This window comes from Lynx rufus, unplaced genomic scaffold, assembly GCF_022079265.1.
Source record: "Lynx rufus isolate CCGP_SWC_20201006 ecotype Redwood Valley unplaced genomic scaffold, mLynRuf1.p SCAF_3, whole genome shotgun sequence".
Classification (NCBI taxonomy): domain Eukaryota; kingdom Metazoa; phylum Chordata; class Mammalia; order Carnivora; family Felidae; genus Lynx; species Lynx rufus.
The window spans coordinates 120,796,562-120,818,800 of NW_025814845.1; the positions used below are offsets into that span (position 1 = coordinate 120,796,562).

The following is a 22,239-nucleotide window of genomic DNA, read 5'->3' on the forward strand; positions in this document are numbered from 1 at the left end:
TTATTTCATTTAATTCTTACAAATTCCCTCCTTCAAGGAAATACTAATATATCCTAATTTTATAGCTATAGAATTAGGACCTGCTAGTGAATTTAAGTAACTTGCCCGAGGTCTAGTTAGTTGGCAGGAAGCCAGGACTGAAACCAGGTTTGGCTGTCCACAGCCCCAAGCTTTTAATCACTACCCTAATATATCCCATCATCCTGCATGGAAAAAAAAACACCTCAGAGACTCCAAGTTAAAAGATGCTTGTTCACCCCTCTTTCTCTTTCCTCCCCCTCTCATGCTCTCTCTCTCTTAAAAATAAATAAACATTAAAAAAAAATTTCTTTTAATAAAAAAAAAAGGGGGGGCACTGGGTGGCTCAGTGGGTTAAGCATTCAACTCCGGCTCAGGTCATGATCTCGTGGTCCTTGAGTTCAAGCCCCGCTTGACAGCTCAGAGCCTGGAGCCTGTTTCAAATTCTGTGTCTCCCTCTTTCTCTCTCCTCCCTGGCTCATGCTCTCTCTTCTCAAAAATAAATAAATGTTAAAAAAAAAAAAAAAAGATGCTTGTTCACAATCTAAACAGAGGTATTATTCAGAGCTGTTCACATACTTATACCCCAACTTGGGACCTTTATTATCCAAAAAAGAAAAAGAAAGGCGTTAGAATCTAAGTTAAAAAAAACAGTAAGAGAAAGTCAAGGAGGGGAGCTTGGGTGGCTCAGTCAGTTAAGGTCCTGGATGACCTCACAGTTTGTGAATTCAAGCCCCATGTCAGGCTCCACACTGACAGCACAGAGCCTACTTGGGATTCTCTCTCTCCCTCTCTTTGCTCCTCCCCGCTCTCTCTCTCAAAATAAATAAATAAATATTTTTTTAAATATGCTAAAGAAAGTCAAGGAAATAAAAAATGGCTCTTTTGCATCACTGGATACATAAACAATTACCTGGTTAACCTTAAAATTTTACATTACACACACTATAAATCTATTCTATACATATACATCTAGATTATGTAGAAATAAAGCCTAGCAGCCAAAACATCAACTTCAAAAACAATCCCGTAATAGAAATTAGATAAAATCAGTGGCAGGAAAAAAGAAACTGGGACTGCAAGTTGCTGTATTTCAGGAATACCATTCATAATATCTCTATATGTGAGGCAAATCCATGCAGAAACATTCGTTGAACTGTTTCTTTGTATGGCACTATAAAGACATTTTAGGACTTAAATTCATTCTTACTTGCAACTGTCATCCTCTGAATCTGATACTTCACTGTTGTTTTCATCAGCTACTTCAGAGGTGTCTAGCCCCATCAAAATTTTACTAACATCAGTTTTAAACACCTTTTCATACAGCAATTCATAAAGGAGAGCTGCAATTAATAAGAGAAATATTATGCAACACTAATTTTATGTTTTAACATAAAATTGACAATGTCCATTGCCCAGGCCTCTAAACTATGCACCTGTCACACTTTATGATTAATAACACAATTTAATCAGGAAGTTATCTAGAGAGCAACTAGAATTTCTGTCTGTGCTATTAATTCAAAATCATTACATAAGATACTGCCATTTTTAAAACAACACAAAAGGGTATCATAAGTGTAAAACAAATATGACAATAAAAGCTAAACATGCATACTGAGCAACTGCTACATTCCATGCACTGTGTGAAGCCTCTATGTATGGTCATATTTAATAGCCCAGCAGTCAAGTGTTATTATTCTAACTGTACAGGTGAGGAAACTTGAGAATATGAGATGTCACACAACGTGCCCAACCTTAAGAGACTCAGATACTGGATAGAAAACATTTCACAAGGGACTCAAAAAATAAATGTATTCTCAGCAGTCACTGAAGGAAAGAACTATATTCAGACAACTTTTTTGCTTTTAAAAAAACCCTCCAGGAACCATTGAAATATTTATTACCAAATACTTAAAAACAAATTACACATGGCATTTAGGACTCTCATTTGGTTATATCGCAGTGATCTTTATGAAATTAAAAATTCATCAACAGGTGCCCACCCTTTAAATGAGTCCCCAAAAAGACCACCTTCTCACAGATCACCTTTCTTCCGCCCCTGATTATCATTCAAACCACAGGCACTGACAAGTACAGGTAAGGTAGGCTCCAGGAGCTATCCTTCCTAAAGCTGAAATGTTTAAATTTTAACCAGCTGGAAGAGAAGCACACAGCCCAAGATACAAATAGACTTTTGTATCTCAAAACAGATCAATCAATTTTAAAAACTGCACTACACATATCTTTACTGGTCACGACTAGCTTAAGAACAGAGGAAAGAGCTGCTACAGGCCCAGCATTGCTGCTCTGTGTGAGTGAGGTGCACTTCATCAGATAGATGGATAAAGGAAATAAAGGTAAGAAGAAGAAAGAAACTACTAAAGCGGTGACTCTCCACTGGGGAAGGAGAGGGGATTTTATCCTCCTAGGAAATACCTGGCAAAATCTGGACAGATTTCTTTGCTTGTCGCAATGGGAAAGAGAACTCTCTACACAGCATATGCCAAGGACACTACTAAACGTCTCATAATGCACACAACAGCTCCGACAGAGTTATCTGACCCAAAATGTCAATAGTGCCAAGGTTAAGAAACCCTGCTTGCTCTAGAGCCAAAACAATCAAATGCTTGATTTGTTCACTTAGATTTTCAAGGTCTACACTAACAACTTAAAAAATGCATACAAATCCTTATTACTGAAATGAAAGACTGCAAGAAAGAAAGAACTTCATATTTACAGGTTGAACTCAAGCTACTAGCTCCATTTTTTCCTAGTCAAACAAGTTTTTAATAAAATATTAACATTTTTGCTAACCTGAGATTCTTCGTGTATCTTTTTATACAACAAAACAGAGTATATTTTCTTTGACTTGTCTGCATTGACTAGATAGCCGACAAATATAACTTCCCATACAAGCACAAGGGTGATACTTACATTGACACATTGCAGAGTTCTCTTTATACTTTATGGGATAGACAATATCATAATGATTTCCATTTGAAAAACACAGTAATACCTGAAAGGGAAAAATTAAAGACACCTTTTAGCCCTTCATATATGACACTTACATAGCAACTTATACCTCCAATTTCTCTTACTAGTAAATAATTTCTAAATAGAAGATGATTATTTTAGAAGGAACCTAAAGCTCCAAGTTGGTCAATTATGGTACATCCAATGCTGAAATGTTACACAGCCATTAAATTAAAAAGTTCTTAATGATGGGGAAATGCTTATAGGATACAAAAACTGGACACAATACATGAAAACAACATGATTTCAACTATTTAAAAAGACCATTAAAAGACTGTAAGAAATATTAAATACTCCAAAACCATATTAAAATGCTTACCTCTAAGAGGCACAATCAAAAGTTCAATTTTTCTGATGTTTTACAGTTTTTTTCTTTTAATGTTTATTTATTTTTGAGAGAGCGAGCAAGCAAGAGTAGGGGAGGAGCAGACAGAGAGGAAGACAGAGGATCTGAAGCAGACTCTGCACTGACAGCAGCAAGCCTGATGCAGGGCTCAAACTCACAAGCCAGGAGATCATGACCTAAGCCAAAGTCAGACACTTAACTGACAGCCACCCAGGCACCCTGATGCTTTACAGTTTTAAATGCTTTCTAGTCAACTACTTACACAAGGAGAAATACACACTGATTTTGATTAGATTATGTCATGATCCAGAACTTGGATTGGAAAGGCCAAATCCAGAGCCAAGAAACTCCAAAGTCCTTTTTAAAAAGGCAGCATTTCGCTCAATTCTCCTCCCCCTTACCACCATTAGCATGATGACAAAACACTTCAACTTGGCTTGGATGATTCCAAAACAGGTAATTAAAACAAAGTTCTTTTAATAATGAATAAATTGAGGTTTTTTTCTTTCTAGGCTCACATAAATTTTCAGTTGTTTCCAGTCTGTGACTAGATATTAACACGTAGGCCAGTAAATTATCTTTATAATCAAAAATAAATCACTATTATCCAAGTATTTCTGGATGCAATGGCAGAACCTACTTTCACAAGTTATTTTACTACTTAATGTTTATACTGATGCAAAACAGTCTAGTTAATCATATACACTAGTATTGCAATGTTTTTTCCTCTAGTGAAATGTTAGGACAGTTCTCCACTGTGATTTCTGGGGTAAATCAAATACAAAATATGATTCAGTAATGACTAACAGGAACTTTTAAAAATTATCATAGGGGCGCCTGGGTGGCGCAGTCGGTTAAGCGTCCGACTTCAGCCAGGTCACGATCTCGCGGTCCAGGAGTTCGAGCCCCGCGTCAGGCTCTGGGCTGATGGCTCAGAGCCTGGAGCCTGTTTCCGATTCTGTGTCTCCCTCTCTCTCTGCCCCTCCCCCGTTCATGCTCTGTCTCTCTCTGTCCCAAAAATAAATAAACGTTGAAAAAATTAAAAAAAAAAAAAAATTATCATAAACTTCATAAAAAACATTTCAAGAAGTCACTTTAAAATTTTAGCTTACAAGGTCAAGGTGGCAAGTGATTCTTTTACTTAAATCCTTTAGAAACACTTAGAAAAATTCTTACCTTTTCAGGAAAATTATTTTCAGTTACTTGTGAAGGAGAAACATTTGGTTCCCGATAAATTATAAAATCTTTCCTGAAAATAAAATTTAGCAATTACTTCTGAGGGAATGTATTTCATGATTTGAGATTTAAGTATTCATTTATTCATTCATTCATTCATTCATTCATTCATTCAAGAGCCTAATATGTGCTAAGGCACATATGTGCTCCAGGCATTGGAGATGGAGCAATAAATAAAAGATAGTAATAGAATAAGTTGTAAGGTACCCATATAAAAGTATCTTTTTAAAAAATAAAACTTCAAATATAATTTGCATATATGTTATCTTTAAATGTAATTCTAAAAGGAGTCTTCAAAATTACAAAAACTGTGAAGACAAAATTTTATACAGAAATTTCAAAAAGAAAAAAAATAAAGCGTTCACCTGCTCCTCTACTAGACAGAAGTAGTAAAATAGTAACATGATTTTTTGCCTCAGTACTAGTGGCCATTTGATGCTACTGGCCCTGAGAAAGTAGGAAATCATTCCTCTATAAAGTTGATAAGTGATATCATTTACAGGCCTGGAAAAATGTATTTCTTTCCAAAAATATTTTGAGAATTAAAATTTCTAAACACTGACATATTTAATGTCAAAATCTTATTGAGACAATTTAAAAAACTTTAGAAAAGATGCTTCACAACCAAGCTTTGCTATTTTAACTATTTTAGTACAACGGAATATACTAATTTCCCACTGACTTTATTTTTGTTTACTTATGTTACTATAAGGTTTACCTGTACATAAGAGAAAGGGCACTTATTTCCACTTGTCCAACCCATTCCTACATTGAAGAAAAAAAGTTGGCATTTAGGTATCTCATACTTTTTACAATACATATGCCTCTATGTAATACCTTAATATGTACCTTTATACGATATATCTAATAAGCTGGAAAAGCTCATTAATATTAGTCTTATGAATACTATGAACACATTTATATAAAACAAACTTTACGTATGTAACTAAAAAGTTACTTAAGAAAACAACCCAAGTCTCTGTTGTAAAAATCCTTAGTAACACAGGGTAAAAGGATAGTTCGTATTGGTGTAATAAGACCGTAAAATGGCATCTCTACATGGAGCACCTGCTGACAAGAACTATGTCCTCTAACCTAGCACCCAAGACAGAGCTTGGAACGTGTATGGGCCCAGAAAATGAGATGTTGAGTAAAAGCAGAACTCAAGAATCAGAAAGGATAAAAAGGAGAAGGTTTTCAGGGTGACTGAAAATACAAAGAAAACAGTGTCCTAGCAATCTTTCTGAAATGATTTAAAATTCTACAGCCCTAAATGAGTCATTTTTTTTTAAGTCTTTAAGCCTTTTAGAAGGAAATGGACAGTATATATCAAAATTTTAAATATCCATATACTCTTTGACCCAGCAATTCAAATTCTGTAAACCTATCCTAAACAGGTATTTCATACGTTCACAAAAGTATAGGGGCGCCTGAGTGGCGTAGTCGGTTAAGCGTCCGACTTCAGCCAGGTCACGATCTCGCGGTCCGTGAGTTCGAGCCCCGCGTCAGGCTCTGGGCTGATGGCTCGGAGCCTGGAGCCTGTTTCCAATTCTGTGTCTCCCTCTCTCTCTGCCCCTCCCCCGTTCATGCTCTGTCTCTCTCTGTCCCAAAAATAAATAAACGTTGAGAAAAAAAAAAATTTAAAAAAAAAAGAAAAAAAAAGTATAAAGAAGGATGTTCACTGTAGCTATTTGTAATAGTTTAAAAAAAAATTTTTTTTTAAAGAAAGCCCAATATTCCACTAGTAGGAAAGGAGAAATCGAATAATTTATGGTTCATCCACACAATGTATGGAACACCATGCAGTCAGGTATACACATATGAACTGACTTTATACTATGAAGTATAAAAACTAAGTCACGGTTAAAAACAATACAAAAAAACAAACACCTATTGTGTATAAGAAAGAAACTGCTATGTTTAGTATATGTATGTGTATGTGTATGAGAACTGGAAGGGTACATCCTAAACTGACAATGGAGACAGGGAATTCAAGATCAAGGAAAATGAAGGACTTTCACTCTTCATTCTGTATTAAATCTTTTACCATGAGAATGTGTTTCTATACCACTTATGAAATTAGTAAAGACTTAAAACCAGGACTCACTAAAGATAATGAGCTGAGCTACAATAAGTGAATGCAGCCACGTTTTCCTTTAAAGAAATCTGACATAAGATTTTAAACACTGTTTTCATCTCAAACAAAGATAATCTTCCCCCCAGAGATTTTTCATTTTAATAGTTCTTAAAAGTTGGCTCTGGTTTTCAAAATGAAACTGGTGCCATATATTAAAATAGACTTCTTAAAATAGGCCTCTCACTAACAATCAGAGCTTCTCATATGCGGCTACAAGTGACACTCTCTGGTGTAGAGGAGATCCTTCACTCAGACCAGTTTGCTTAAATCACAAACACATGCTACATCTACTTCATGCAAAAGATGTTACCATCACTTCTAAAAATGGAACATTATTCTAGTGTCAACAAAATACTACCTCTCAAATAATGTACCATTTCATAAGTACTTAATCTTCAGAATAAATTCTGTTGTAGTCTGGTTAAGTAAACAATGGCTATCATAACATTCTGTCTTCTCTAACCAGGGTCAACTTTAAATTATAAAATGTATCTATGTTCTACCATTGTATTCTACCTTAAGGCTATAATTTTATTTACTCAGCACCTCTTATGATGTTTAATATACTTCCTTATTGTGGGTGACAGTAAAGCATTTCTGCAAAATCTGTTTTAACCATAATGAACCGTATTCAAAAACATAAAAACATTAAAAAAAAACTTTTGTTCCTAAGGATGCCATTAAGAAAATGAAAAGATAAAGTCAGAAATTGGAAGAAAATATTTGAAAGATACATTTCCAATTACAGAACTCTATCCAGGTTAAAGAACTCTTACAATTTGATAAAACCAGCAACGTTAACAAAAGATGGTCAAAATCTACGAACAGACATTTCACCAAGATAAATGGATGGCAAATAAGCACATGAAAAGATGTTCGACATCAGAGAAATACACAACTACTAGAACAGCTACAATTTCAAAGGCTGACAAGAGTGAATGTTCAAAGATGTAGAGCAGTTGGAATTTTCATATACTGCCAATGAGGAAGAAAATGGCAGAGCCACTTTGAAAAAGGTTTTTCAGTTTCTCATTAAGTTAAACATACATTTACCATATGACCCAGCAATTCCACTCCTGTGTGTTAATCCAAGAGAAAAGAAAATATGTCCACACAAAGACTTCCATTATAAGCAAATGTTCTTAGCAGCTTTAATCATGAAACAGCCTAAAACTGGAAAGAACCCAAATATCCCATCAACTGACAAATACATGGATGTGCAAATTGCAGTACTCCGTATAACAAATGACCACTCATCAATAAAAAGGAACAAACTACTGATAGATCCAACAACATCAAACTACTGATAGATCCAACAACATGGATGAACAGATGAACGTCAAGGTGTCTTCCATAATGTAACAGGAGCCAGATACAGAAACTACAGATACTACAAACTGTACCATTCCATTTATATAGTCTAGAAAAAGCAAAACTTACAAAACAGGTCAGTGGTTGACAAGAGTCAGAAGGTGGGGGAAAAGGGATTAAGTGCAAAAGGACATAAGGAACTTTGCAAAGTGACAGAAATGTCCCATATGTGTCTGTAGTGGTGGTTACACAACACCTGTGAAATCTCATCAAATTATACACTACTTAAAATTGGTGTATGTCAATTTTACCTCCATAAAACTGACAAAAACATATTCTTTTTTTTTTTCAACGTTTATTTATTTTTGGGACAGAGAGAGACAGAGCATGAACGGGGGAGGAGCAGAGAGAGAGGGAGACACAGAATCGGAAACAGGCTCCACGCTCTGAGCCATCAGCCCAGAGCCCGACGCGGGGCTCGAACTCCCGGACTGCGAGATCGTGACCTGGCTGAAGTCGGACGCTTAACCGACTGCGCCACCCAGGCGCCCCAACAAAAACATATTCTTGCAAAAAGTTTGAGGCATTTTTCAAAATGTTTCACTTGTTTATTAAGCAAAAGCATAAAGATGCCTTCTCTGAGAACTGGACGAAACATAACAGTTTATCAACTGTATTTCTCTTCATTTCATACATCCTAAGTATCAGGGAAAAAGAAAAACAAAGACATAAATATCTTTTTCTAATAAAGAAGCACAAACATCTGTTCAGAAGGTACCTGTAAAACATCTGGGGAAGAAACCTGAGCAGACTGGGGAGAGCGAAGTGTCATAAAAATAAAAAAGCTGGCCAGCCAGCACCTTGGGAAAGAGGCACTTGTCCCATGAGCTCAAAAGCACAGCGACTTCCCTCCTTCCTCTCACACAGACTCCTAAATCAGTCTCAGTTCAGTTCACACTACCTCATTTCCTCCCTTTATCCCCTCTCTCCATTCTCATCTGGTCCATTCTTTCTCAGAACCCCTTAGCTTGATAGCCTAAATTGCTACACAAACATTACCCTAACATTACACTGTGGGATTTTTCTTGAGTAAAAAGTTAATAAATGGGCGGGGGGGGGGGGGGGGGGGGAGGCATGACACTTGGATGGCTCAGTCAGTAGAGCGTGCAACTCCCAATCTCCAGGTCATCAGTTCAAGTCTCACGTTGGGTGTAGAACTTACTTTAAAAAGAAAAAAAGAAAAAAAAAAAAAGGAACAGGGTGCCTGGGTGGCTCAGTCAGTTAAGCGTCTGACTCTTGATTTTGAAGCAGGTCTTGATCTCACAGTTCGTGAGATGGAGCCCCACGTCAAGCTCCATGCTAACAGCATGGAGCCTGCTTGGGATTCTCTCTTCTCTCTCTGTCCCTCATGCTCTCTCTTGAACTTGCTCTTTCTCACTTTCTCAAAGTAAACGTTTAAAAAAAAGGAGGGAAAAAGTTAATAAATGGTCCTGTCATGTCCTTTATTTTCTGTAATTGGAGTAAAAATGACCAGTAACAGGACTATAAAGATAACAACATTCTGGTGTTTATCTTTCCTAAGATGTTATATATAATGCAATATGGATTTAACATTCATTCAACATACACAAACTAATCATCAGTTTGGCACCTCAAATTAAAAGTAATGATGAAAAAAATTCCAAAAGCGATAAAATATACAAATCTTTTCGAAGATGGGGCGCCAGGGTGGCTCAGTTGGTTGGGCGGCCGACTACAGCTCAGGTCATGATCTCGCGGTCTGTGAGTTCGAGTCCCGTATCGGGCTCTGTGCTGACAGCTCAGAGCCTGGAGCCTGCTTCTGATTCTGTGCCCCTCTCTCTCACTGCCCCTTCCCTGTTTGGTCTCTGTCTCTGTCTCTCTCTCTCAAAAATAATAAACATTAAAAAATAAATAAATCCTTTCGAAGCTTTTTTTTGAAGAAGCAGCTTTAAAATAAAAGAAAAAAATGAAAACTTCAGGAAAATGGTTATTTGTGACTACAGAACTCAATACTGAAATCACTGAATTAAAAATGAAGTTAGATCTAGAGAAAAGGCCTTCAGAAGGTAATTGTCTCCAAAACTGGAACAATGCTATACTTACTTCTTTTTTGACACTTCATGTACTGTGTACATTTTTCCATATATTCAACATTTTTTTTTAAAAAACATGCAATTTGTCTTCCCACCTCTGTGGTCTCATCTACCCCCAAACCATCTCTGCACAGTATTCTATCCATCCATTCAGACAGCCAACAAAGATGCCAGGCACTATTCTTGGTTCTCAACAGTGAACAAAACATACTCACTTCCTGCCTCAAAAAACTTAAAAGGTTTCCCAACACCAGATTCTCAGGCCCCCAGGCGTAGACTTTGATTCAGGTCTGGAATAGTGGCTAGGCAATCTGTATTTTTACAACCACCTCGGGTAATTCCAAATGCAGATGGTCTATGGTTGACACTCTTGAAATGCTAGCCTAAAGCATAAGCTTCTAACTACTGAGCCTAGCACTGAATGCTCTTCTGTGATCAGCCCCACAGATGGCCCTCTGACTTCTCACTACCTCCTACCTTCACATGCTCCATACAAACTGAACTGCTTTCTGAAAGCTGCCTTGCTCACAATTTCCCCTACCCAGAAATGCCCTTAACCTTAGGCATTTTGCATCCAGCAATCTATTCAGACTTCAAATGCCAACCCACTACCTCTTGTTTTGTCTACTTCAGTAAAAATAAAAACTTGAATGCCTATAGCATCATTTCTGTACTTTTTAATGTTTTATTTATTTTTGAGAGAGAGAGAGAGAGCATGTAAACCTGGAAGTGGAAGAAGGGCAGAGAAAGAGGGGGAAAGAGGATCTGAAGCAGACTCTGCACTGACAGCAGAGAAACTCATGAATCACCAGATCATGACTTGAGCCAAAGTCAGATGCTCAACCAACTGAGCCACCCAGATGCCCCACATCTATACATATGATACATGTGCTTTCTCACTTGCGTTAGGTATTTTTCCCTATTACAGGGAAACTTCTGAGAACAGCACCCAAACCTGTTACTTCTGCATTCCCAGAGTGCCTGGCAATTCTTGGCACTCAACAAGGACTCAAACTAGTGTCAGAGAACCAAATGGAGATACCAATTGTTAATCAAACACCCTGTTCCTATATTATCCCTTTTCCTCCCTACCTAAATCCTCTTCTTAGCTTCTTCCTTTGCTAATATCATTTTAAACTCAATAGAGATTACCTCTGAGGATGATGGAATATTCTACAGGGCATTCTATGTGGCATTTCATGGTATTTGGATTTTTACAGGGAGAATAGTTTTGTAAGCAGAAAAAAAAAATTCTTTTTAACTTCAACATGACTGAGAAGGCATGACAGTAGGATTTGGGGAAGTGCCATCCTTTTACTCTCAACAGTCTCTTCCTTCTTCTTAAGCTGATCATGGGAAATGGAACTACATAAAAGAATCTGTCTTCTCAGTGGCCTAAAGAAGCAATCAAATCTTGCACCCTGTCGATCATGCCAATACCCGTACCAACACAGCATCCTGAAAATCATCACCAGTGTTATTATAGGTCTTTTATACTACATTCAGATGTCATTATGACAAAGGTAAAGATAGCATGACTCTGTCCTTAGTGAGGCAACATCCAGTATACAGCTCCAACTGGCTTCCACATAAATGCTGCATAAAATGTGCAACTAAGAAATATTTATTAAAGAAAAGTACTCACTATAACTGCTCCATACACCGTAAGATTACATTTTAATGAATTCTGAATACATTATTTGAATATATAAAAAACATAACATATATTACAGAATCACTGCATACCTGTGGATTTTCCAAACGTTTTAAATACTCTTCAAATGACCCTTCTATAAACTGCAAAAATAAATAAATAAATAAGTCTATTAGAAATACATCGAAACAAAAACCTTTTCATTGTGAATTCCTGAGTTCTTACATGAACCTTGGATACGTTAGTAATGATAACAGTAATACAGGTATATACATTCAACCTAATTATTAAAATACGTAAAAATCATTAAGTAAAGACCGTAAAGATACAAAAGAATTCAGAAAAGTAAACATTATCAGAAAAGATCTCCTGGACAGGATACAGCCAGGCACAGACACAATGTGGTGTGAAGAGGCACTGTGTTGGGAAGACAGGAGTCAACTAGCCAGGAGGAACAGGAAAACCTGGTGGGGACAACAGACTGAGAGAGGAACTCAACTGGACACCTGTTTATAGAGGGACTTGAGCCCAGGAAGGACTTGCAGACTGAGGGAGAAGGCAATTCAAGGTCACTGCTGGTGACATTATGAACAGAGAAACATACAAAGCAGGCACTTAGGGATTATTCTGGTAATGGCCAATGCAGAGAGGAGAATTAAAGAAGGACAATATACTAGCTAAGAAATATTAGTTTACTAATACAGATATGCATACAACTCTTAGGTCCGTCATACTAAAAACAGAGATGAGAACTAATAATACTACATATTTTGTTGAACCAACTAGGTTTTTCATTTGCTTCATGCTTTAACATAAAAAGTTTATTTAAGCTGTTATGTTTTTTGTTAGCCATCACACTAATTTAATTGAGAAATCTCCCAAAGACATTCATCTGAAATACCAAACTCAATTTTATTTAAATTATAGTCCCAGTTAATTTAACAAAGTGATACACTTAGAAACATACACTCTCCAGTCTATAAAAATCTTCTAAACACCCATTTCCTTTTTTGAGACTGATATTAATTTTTTTATTGATCATTAGCTGTCAAATGCCCCAAAAGTATCTTAAGTTTTAACACATACTTATAATAAAATAGCCACATATTTTAAATATCCCACCAACCAGAGGCTACTCTTCTGTATTAGGTAATTATTTATACTTTAGGGGAAAAAATTAAACCCACAAAACCATTTAAAGTTAGAAGAGACCTAAGTGGTGTTCTGACACAAGCCTGCATCCAATCTGAGATTCTCCTTTCTAATCAGAAAGTATACATCTAGACACTGACTAAACATTTTCAGTAAACAAGGCACACATCCCCCACCCTCCTTCCCATGACAGCCTTTTCCAATTTTGGCCAACAGAAATTGTTTGAAGGTACTTATTATAAAAGGAAATTAAAACTTTCCCCATTGGAACTTCCAACTTCTGATCATACCTCTTAAGACTGTAAAGGCTAAATAAATATATGCAAAGCATTTAAACAATGCCTGGCACATAGAAAGTGCTCAACCAATGACAGCAATTTCCACTACTTGTGGTCAACAGTGTTTTATACTCTGAGGCCACTAATAATGATTAACTTGTAATTTCTTTAAAATACTTAAAGACCATTCCACTCTCCTCACCTCTCCCCATTTTCTATCACACCCTAATACTTTTATCTAGCCTCCACACATCACCAGTTTCTTTTTGTAAGACAAGTTCTCAAATCTGATCAAGTGGGTAACTCTCCTTTCCGGAATATATTACTGTCTTTCTTATAACACGGTACCCAGAATACACTCAGAATGTCACCAGTAACATTTTTCCTGAATACAGGAACACTAATGCAAAAGCACATCCAAATTAAGACACTGAAAGAAACACACACACACACACACACACACACACACACACACACACATAAATTAAGAGCTATTTACCTATTAAGTTTTAGAATTAAGCTATTTACAAGGTGTCAATGTTTTTTTGGCAGTCAAAGGGGAAAAATATTAAAAAGTCATCAGATGACATCATTCCAGGTCATAAAACCCAGAACTAGTAAATCCTAAGGCTTTCAATATAAAATGAAAACAGGCCACTGTGGCATCTTATTTCACAGCCTACTATATACTACCGAGAAAATTACAGTAAACTGTTATACAACATTATAGCAATTATTAATCATTATTTACATAATTAGTGTTGTGATGTGTGATTCATAATGATAAATCCCAAAAAGCAAAAATCTGTAACTGCCTCTGATAAAATCAAAGACTCAGTATTAGGTAAGTTCAGCATATTTTTTTTGCTCCAAGTCTGAAATTTTTTAAATTCACAGAGGATTACCAATCACAGAAAACTATTAGTTAACCATGACAAACAATTCCCTGACCATGACAAAGCTCCCTCTTAACATGCAAGGATTCTGTCCAAGTCATGCTTCCATCTTCCACAGCTCAGTGTCTTTATCATAGAAGCTTTCTAAATGTCTAAATAAATGAAAACCACAAAACAACCTAAAAACATCACAATATAATTGGATTTAAATCCAATAAAGCAGTTTTTTAAGGGGTTTATCTTCATAACCTGCATTAAGAGCCAGCCTGTGAAATTCCCACCAGATCACTTCTACAGGCTAAGATGTAAATGCAAATCAAGACACCATTTCATGTTTAAAATTACAAATTACCGCTTCAAATTTCTCTCTGTTCTCTCGAAGATAGTGAATACAGGCCATTCTGACTTCCACATGGCGAGACTGAGAATGCAATACCTGAAAAGAAAAAGCAACACGTTACTAAGCATTTTGTTAAACGAGGATTTAAGTTACAACCTAGCACTTTCTTTCACACCCAAAATAACCTCAAAACCGATAAAAATCAGTCTCTCTCCATTTGCCTTTCTGTAATTTCTACATCTTTATTCATTCCCACCTCTTCCTCTAGCCACAGATGACATGACATATAAGATCGATACTACTCCTTAAGTCATTCTATAAAGCACTTATTACCATTTCTCCTTTAGGTCACTTTTGTGAGGAAATCTTTGTAAACTTGGATAATTTCCTCTCTTCACCAGCCCTCTTCTACCTCTGCTCTTCACAAAGCATGGCTAACAGAATCCCTGCAAAGTAGTGGTTACCTTCATCCTATGCTTGTTGGAAAAGAGAACAGGCAACTTCAACAAGAATCCTCTTTAAGGCTTTAAGTCTGTAAGAATTAGATTTCTTTTTTCCCAATAATTTTGAATTACTTGCCTTATGTAGAAATTTAGTTCCACTGTGGTTTCAGAAAAACTAAGGTACTCATTCTTAAATCCTTAGTTGTCAGGCTTACACAACTCTTGAAAAAACATCCAAGTGGGCAGCACACGGGATGCAAACATGCTGCTATGTGCTGTCACCCCAACAGCCTTGAAACTTGCTCTTTGTCTCAAAATATTTCGTTTTTTTCCTAATTTTTTTTTAATGTTTATTCATTCTTTGAGACACAGAGACAGAGCATGAGTGGGGGAGGGGCAGAGAAAGAGGGAGTAACAGAATCTGAAGCAGGCTCCAGGCTCTGAACTGACAGCACAGAGCCCGACGCAGGGCTCGAACTCACGGACTGTGAGATCATGACCTGAGCTGAGGTGGGACCGGACTGAGCCATCCAGGTGCCCCTCATTATTTTTTTTTAAACTAGGCTCCACGTACAACATGGGGCTCCAACTCAAGACCCCAAGACCAAGAGTCACATGCTCTACAACCAAGCCAACCAGGAGCCCCAGCCCAAACCAATATCTTAAAGCACCAACTGAAATTAGCCACACTACAAAGATGACCCAAACTCTCTCACATAGTAGTCTCCATATTCTTATGCTAAACAATTAGTTCAACAAAAAGATAACTTACTGGCATTTTGTTTCTTACTAAAATGCTAAAGCTCTGGTGTGAAAAAACTAGTATTATTAAGTGCTTAGAACTCTTGGCTAGCCTCAAATACTTTACCTATCATGCTTAAAAGATTACAACTATTTTCTATTAATGGGTGTCTCAAATGAAGGTGTTCCTGGTACCTTAAAGGGTCAAGGCAGAAAACAAACAAAAACCCTGAAACATTAAAAATAACCACATATCAAAAATTAATTAACCATATGTCAAACTACTAATAAGGCTCTTAGAATTTATATTAATGTAAACTAGCTTTAAGAGTTAACAGATCCAGGGTCGCCTGGGTGGCGCAGTCGGTTAAGCGTCCGACTTCAGCCAGGTCACGATCTCGCGGTCCGTGAGTTCGAGCCCCACATCAGGCTCTGGGCTGATGGCTCAGAGCCTGGAGCCTGTTTCCAATTCTGTGTCTCCCTCTCTCTCTGCCTCTCCCCCATTCATGCTCTGTCTCTCTCTGTCCCAAAAATAAATAAACGTTGAAAAAAAAAAAGAGTTAACAGATCCAGCCCCGCATCCACTCTGGGGGCTCTGCAATGACAACACAGAGCTTGCTTGGGATTCTCTCTCTCAAAATTAAACCAAAAAAAAAAAAAAAAAAAGGGCATCACAGGTCCACTCAGCAAACAACAGATGTTGGAAAGGATGCAGACTTTTACACTCTTGGTGGGAATGCAAACTGGTGCAGCCACTCTGGAGAAAAGTCTGGAGGTTCCTCAAAAAATTAGAAATAGAGCTACCCTGCAACCCAGGTATTCACACTGCATTACTAGGTATTATCCAAAAAATACAAAAATGTTGATTCGAAGAGGCACATGCACCCCAATGTTTATAGCAGCACTATCAACAATAGCCAACTTATGGGAAGAGCCCAAATGTCCACTGACTGATGAATGGATAAAGAAGATGTGGTGTGTATATATATATATATGTGTGTGTATATACATATGTACACACACATGCACACACAAGTGGAATATTACTCAATGATCAAAAAGAATGAAATCTTGCTATTTGCAACAACGTGGACGGAGCTAGAGTTATTATGCTAAGCAAAATAAGTCAGTCAGTGGAATTTAACATAACAGATGAATACAGGGGAAGAGAAGAAAAAAATAAGATAAAAACAGAGAGGGAAGCAAACCACAAAAGACTCTCACAGATAGAGAACAAACAGAGTTGCTAGAGGGGTGTTGGGTCGGGGGATGGACTAAATGGGTGATGGGCATTAATAAGGGCATTTGTTGAGATGAGCACTAAATGTAAGTGATGAATCACTAAATTCTACTCCTGAAACCATTATTTACACTATATGTTAACTTGGATTTAAATAAAAGAAAAGTTGGGGCGCCTGGGTGGCTCAGTCAGTTGCGTGTCCGACTTCAGCTCAGGTCATGATCTCACAGTCCATGAGTTCAAGCCCCGCATCGGGCTCTGTGCTGACAGCTCAGAGCCTGGAGCCTGCTTTGGATTCTGTGTCTCCTTCTCTCTCTCTGCCCCTCCCATGCTCATACTCTGTCTCTCTCTGTCTCAAAAATAAATAAAAACATTTAAATAAATAAATAAATAAATAAATAAATAAATAAATAAATGTTACAAGTCCAAATAAGTGATTTCCTCTCATTCAGAGTGAGCAGATAATTCAGCAAAACGGAGGCTCTAGCTGCACATTTTACAAGTCTCTTTGATAACAGCCAAGGTTCATTTGTACTCACTCACAGAACCAGAGGCACAACTCTCTGGACAGCTAGTTATGTCTTTACATTAAGATACACTGAAGATGCACTAGCTGAGGTTAGCGATGAGTTTGTTTTCAGCATACTAGCTGGTTTTCAGCTTAACAGAGTACACCTAACATTGCTATCTTGGGAACTATTAAAAAGCCCCCTTATATATTCAAAACTTCCGGCTCTGGAAGAAATGTTTACGTATAGAAGTAACCACCACACAATTTTTTTTTTTCCAATTCAACAAATGATATTTAGCAAACACTTCTTCCACAGAAGCTATTTTAGACACTATTAAGAATCAAGGTATTATTACTTTGAGTAAACCAGTGTCCTCTGATAGGGCTTCCTACCATTAGCCAAGCGAAGACAGTCTTAAAGCCATTTACCTAGCAACAGGTGGCAGACATTAACTGAATAAAACTTATTTTCCATCAAAGACAATGGCAAGCAAATCTGTCTTTTCCCCTCTTTCAACAAAGATTTTATTAGCACATGAAATCTGAACCTGTCACTCAGAAACAAAATTCTCAGCAACTTCCTTAAGGTGTAGGGTGCTGGAGCTTTTACAAAGTCAAGCACTGCAAGAGAAACAAGGTTAAATGACAACTATTTAAAAAGTGTAACTGCAAATGAGGATGTATGAACAGACCCGAATCAAACCTGCAGCCTGGAGCAGAGCTTGTGCAGCTGATACGCAAGTCTGGGGATGAGAACTGAATGTGTGTTGCTGTAAGCCAGTATGATTTTGGCATTATTATTTAAGCAAAAGTTGGTAAAAGAATATCCCACCATAAAGACAATGACAAAAGAAAACAAAATAGAAAAAAAAAAGTGTAACTGCAAGCTCAAGGGCACTCAGGAAGAATGCAACTATTAAGACAAATATCTCTGCTAATTATTATACACACACACACACAACCTAGAAAATAGGAGACTTTCCAATCTTCACTTGGGACAAGACAGTGATAAACACTGGGAAAGGCCGAGACATACTGCTTTAGCAAATCCTCTAAGAGCGCCCTATTTTTAGCTCCATGGCCACAGAGCTGATTCAGGTCAGGCCTCCTGCAGGCCCAAGTCCAGAAGTGTAAAAAGGGAAGGACCTATCTAAATCAGGTAATTTGGAAGGAAAGACTACTCCTAATTGAAGTCTCTCCCCCACCCTTTCCCCCAAAGACTGCCAATTAGATTACTTACTCTGGCTCCTTCTTAGAAATGATAAATTATTTTTATATTATTGGGAAAACTGTTGGCCAAAAAGTAAATCTTTTGTACATACTTTTAAAGAGCACACCCTTTAAGCCTGACTTTGGTGTTACTTCCCTTCCCACCCCAACACACATGCACTTTGCCTTTAGCCATGAAGGCTACACCCTTAATCCTCGTGTAGTGAAGAAATGAGCTTCCCCCAAAATTCATGGTATTAAGCTTTCTAAGCTCAGTATACTAAAAATCATAATCACATAATCAAAGGGGGGTATTTCCTTATATCTAATTTAAATCCTATTACAAGATACAATAAAATGTGTTCTATGACAGGAGTAATGAGTTCTTGACACTAGCTTTTGCCCCTTTCTACCTAAACATAGAGATCTCACTTCAGTAAGAGAGGTTTCTGTATAATCATGTTTGCCAATTATGGCATACAATATAGAAATTACACACAGTTTTCTACTTCAATATAAACTAGGATCTGGATAATCCAATGCCAAATAAGCACCATACTTCCCTTATTTCAATTCATTTCTACCTCCTTCCTTACCAATCTCTTGCTAGAGCTAACACTATGTATAAATAAGGGCTGATGAATTCACTTCCACCCCTTTCCCCTGCTTCCGGAGGTGCTGAGGAGTCCACAGGAGGGTGAGGAAGAAGAAGGAAGGCAGATGGAGATCCAGAAAATTCACAAATGGGACAGACTGTTTACTAACAGTAAAGACTGGGGTGGGAGTGTGTGAACATATCCCACAACACTGAAACATCCTAAATTTCTAAAAATGAGAGAAATCTAATGAACTGAAAAAGAGCTGGATTTAGGGAGCTGTACAAAGAATGTCTGAATGACAACATCAGCAACATAATACAAAGCTTATGTAGTTAAATCAATGTTAGAAAAAAAAATTTTTATGATACAGATGCGAAAACAAGGGCCTCTGGAATATAGCTGGCCCTCAGAAGTTGAAAAAAATGAGAACAGTCTACAGATGTTAAGTAAAACATTTATTCATAAGTAGAAATTTTGGGAAACTATTTAGCATTCAAAAAAGGTGAGAAAAACAGAAACATAAAAACTCCACAGGAAGGGAAGAGAGGAAGGAAAAGCTCTTAAGCTGAAGGAAAGCAAACTGTGAAAGGTATGAAATACACACCAGGGCAGTAATGTGAAACTTTTGTCCAACTATTTCGACAGCTATTTTTCAATATAGGATGGGTTTTGGTGACTGCATACCAACTACACACTGTTATGTAACATGGAAAAAACTCTCTTATAAAAGAAAAAAATTTTCCTGTTAGAAAATGATTTTGACCATTAGCAGGGGAAATTCGGTCAAGAGCCTAGAGAACATCCAACACCAAAACAGCCTTTTAAGAAGAAAATTACTTTTAATAAACCTTGCAGAATCTAACAGAGGGTGGAATCTACTCCAAGACAATTGTTTTAAAACAGTTATATTTTTAAAAGGCTGACTTTCCCAAACTACATTTTTCCGCTCTGAAGTCAAGCGGACATCGACGAACTAGACTCCCCCACATTCCAAAGTCCAGTAGAGAAAAAACAATGCTCAGCGAGTTATGCCGGGTGCACCACCTCCTCTAGTAAACACCGGTTTACTGGTGTGAACGCTGTGCTTATAAAGCCGAGAGAAGGTGAATGCGGAACAGAATGGAAAAATATCATTTCGCCAAGTCCCCGGCAATCAATCTACCGAACAAGGCGCTCAACAGGCCTCACAGGTTGTCCTCATTATCTCTACACCAAGAGGGACAACACCCAGTTAATTTATGTGTTTTTAAGTTTCGATTTACAGCCTCCAGACCCAGGAAAGTGTCCCATTCCGGCGTTACAATGAACCGCTGTGACGACAGCCGGGCCACGCGCTGCTCCGGACGTGGGCGGCCCGCAAAGCTGCCCGCCGCCTCTTTCCCACCCAGCCTTCCCCGTCCCCCACCTCATTACCTGCTCCGCCACGGCTCGGAACAGGCACGACCCGTCCTTGGCGACCAGTTTCCGATACAAGCCCAGTTTCCGCAGATAGGCGTCCATCGGCGTCGCGTCCTCGCGGGGCCCCGCGCCGCCCTGGTCCACGCCGTCGGAAGCGCCGACGGCCGCCTCCATGTTGCCGGTCCTACTGCAGGCCAGGCGCGGCGCGGGCTAGCCCCACATGGCCGCGCCGCCGGCTCCTCGACGCCCCGGCCTAGGAGGGGCGGCGGCTCGGGCTCGGGCTCCGCGGGCGGCGGCAGGCGGCGGCGGCCCGAGGCAGCGGGCGGCGCTCCCCGCGCGCATAGGGGAGCCCTGCCTAATGCATGGCTGTGCGCACGCGGCCGCCTCCCGAGGGACCACGCGCCCGGCGGCAACGGGGGCAAATTAAAGAAACCCCGAACGTGAGAAGTCGCTGCCCGGCTCAGGAAAACAGCCGGGGGTCGCCGCCCCCACAAGTTTCCTCGTCCCGACAGGGGTGAGGCGAGGAAACCCCCGGCACCCCGCGTGCGCGGGGCCGGCTCAGGGGAAGCGAGTCCTGCGTCCCCCGCGCGCTCCCCACCCTAGGAGCCGAGGAAGCCAAAAGAGAAAGACGCGGCCTTTCCTTTCCCCACCTCGCAGGAGGGCGCCGGAGGGGCGGAGAGCGGGTGGGGGCGCCCGGCGGAGGGCAGCACCCTCGCAGCCCAGAATTTGTTTTCACTTTCGGCCCCACAGCGGAGAGGACGCCGGGAGGTGTAGTTTTGGCAGCGGCAGGAAGTCGGCTTGCGGAGGGTGGGGACGCGCGGACCGTCCTACCCGGGGGAGGTGCCTGGGAGGCACGCGGACTACAAGTCCCTACAGCGCGGGCGCTGCCGCTGCCGGGAGCCGGCTTCGCGCTTCCCGGGCACCGCGTCCGCGAGCAGGCCGAGGGTGTCCGCGAGCAGGCCGAGGGTGTCCGCGAGCCGATGCGGGGCGACCTGCGCGCGCAGCCTCGCCCGCCCGCCCAGCTGCCTACTGCGCCGCGAGCCCGCGAGAAGTGCGCGCGCCCTGCTTGCGTGGAGTTGCCAGGGACACCGCGGCGGCTAGGTCGGCCCTTTGTGTATTCCCAAACAGAGGGCGCACCTGTCTGCTCCCCTCCCCCCGGCCTCTTCTGGCGTTTCCATGGAGGTGGCTTTAACGGCTTAAGCAGAAAAGAGAGCTTATTGGCGAGGTCTCCTGGAACTGGCACTGTGCGGGACGACACAGGCTGTCCATAAATCAACCGTAGACTGCCGATTCCTTTTAGAAATTAGGACTACAGCTCCTGCCCTATGGCAAGATGATGTCTTTGCCACAGAGTGTGTTCACCCTGCCTTTGTAACTGCACACCGTAGCACAAAGTGATGTCACTGGTCAGAAAAAGTATTTCTTCTTCAAAAATCCATCTTGTAATTGCTTGATAACATGCTGGATTTGCCGTGGGTTCCAGCAGTGTTTGAGGCTTCCAACTCAACTTTTTACTCTTAGATGCTGAATGATACGTTATGCTTTAGAACCCAGAATTTATCCAATATGTTTTTGTGACACCA

General features: G+C 39.5%; 1 protein-coding gene across 1 annotated transcript in view; it reads right to left on the bottom strand.

Moving 5' to 3' along the window:
* Positions 1–20,909, bottom strand: part of OTUD4 (OTU deubiquitinase 4) — a 46,664-nt gene extending 25,755 nt beyond the window's left edge. Inside the window, exons 1-7 of the mRNA XM_047090958.1 lie at positions 20,672–20,909; positions 14,528–14,611; positions 11,942–11,992; positions 5,352–5,398; positions 4,574–4,646; positions 2,953–3,034; positions 1,229–1,361 (exon numbers count right to left, since the gene is read on the bottom strand). Of these exons, the coding sequence (XP_046946914.1) occupies positions 1,229–1,361; positions 2,953–3,034; positions 4,574–4,646; positions 5,352–5,398; positions 11,942–11,992; positions 14,528–14,611; positions 20,672–20,830 (629 nt within the window). The 5' untranslated portion in view covers positions 20,831–20,909. The remainder of the gene's footprint in view (positions 1–1,228; positions 1,362–2,952; positions 3,035–4,573; positions 4,647–5,351; positions 5,399–11,941; positions 11,993–14,527; positions 14,612–20,671) is intronic.
* Positions 20,910–22,239: the final 1,330 nt, after the last annotated feature.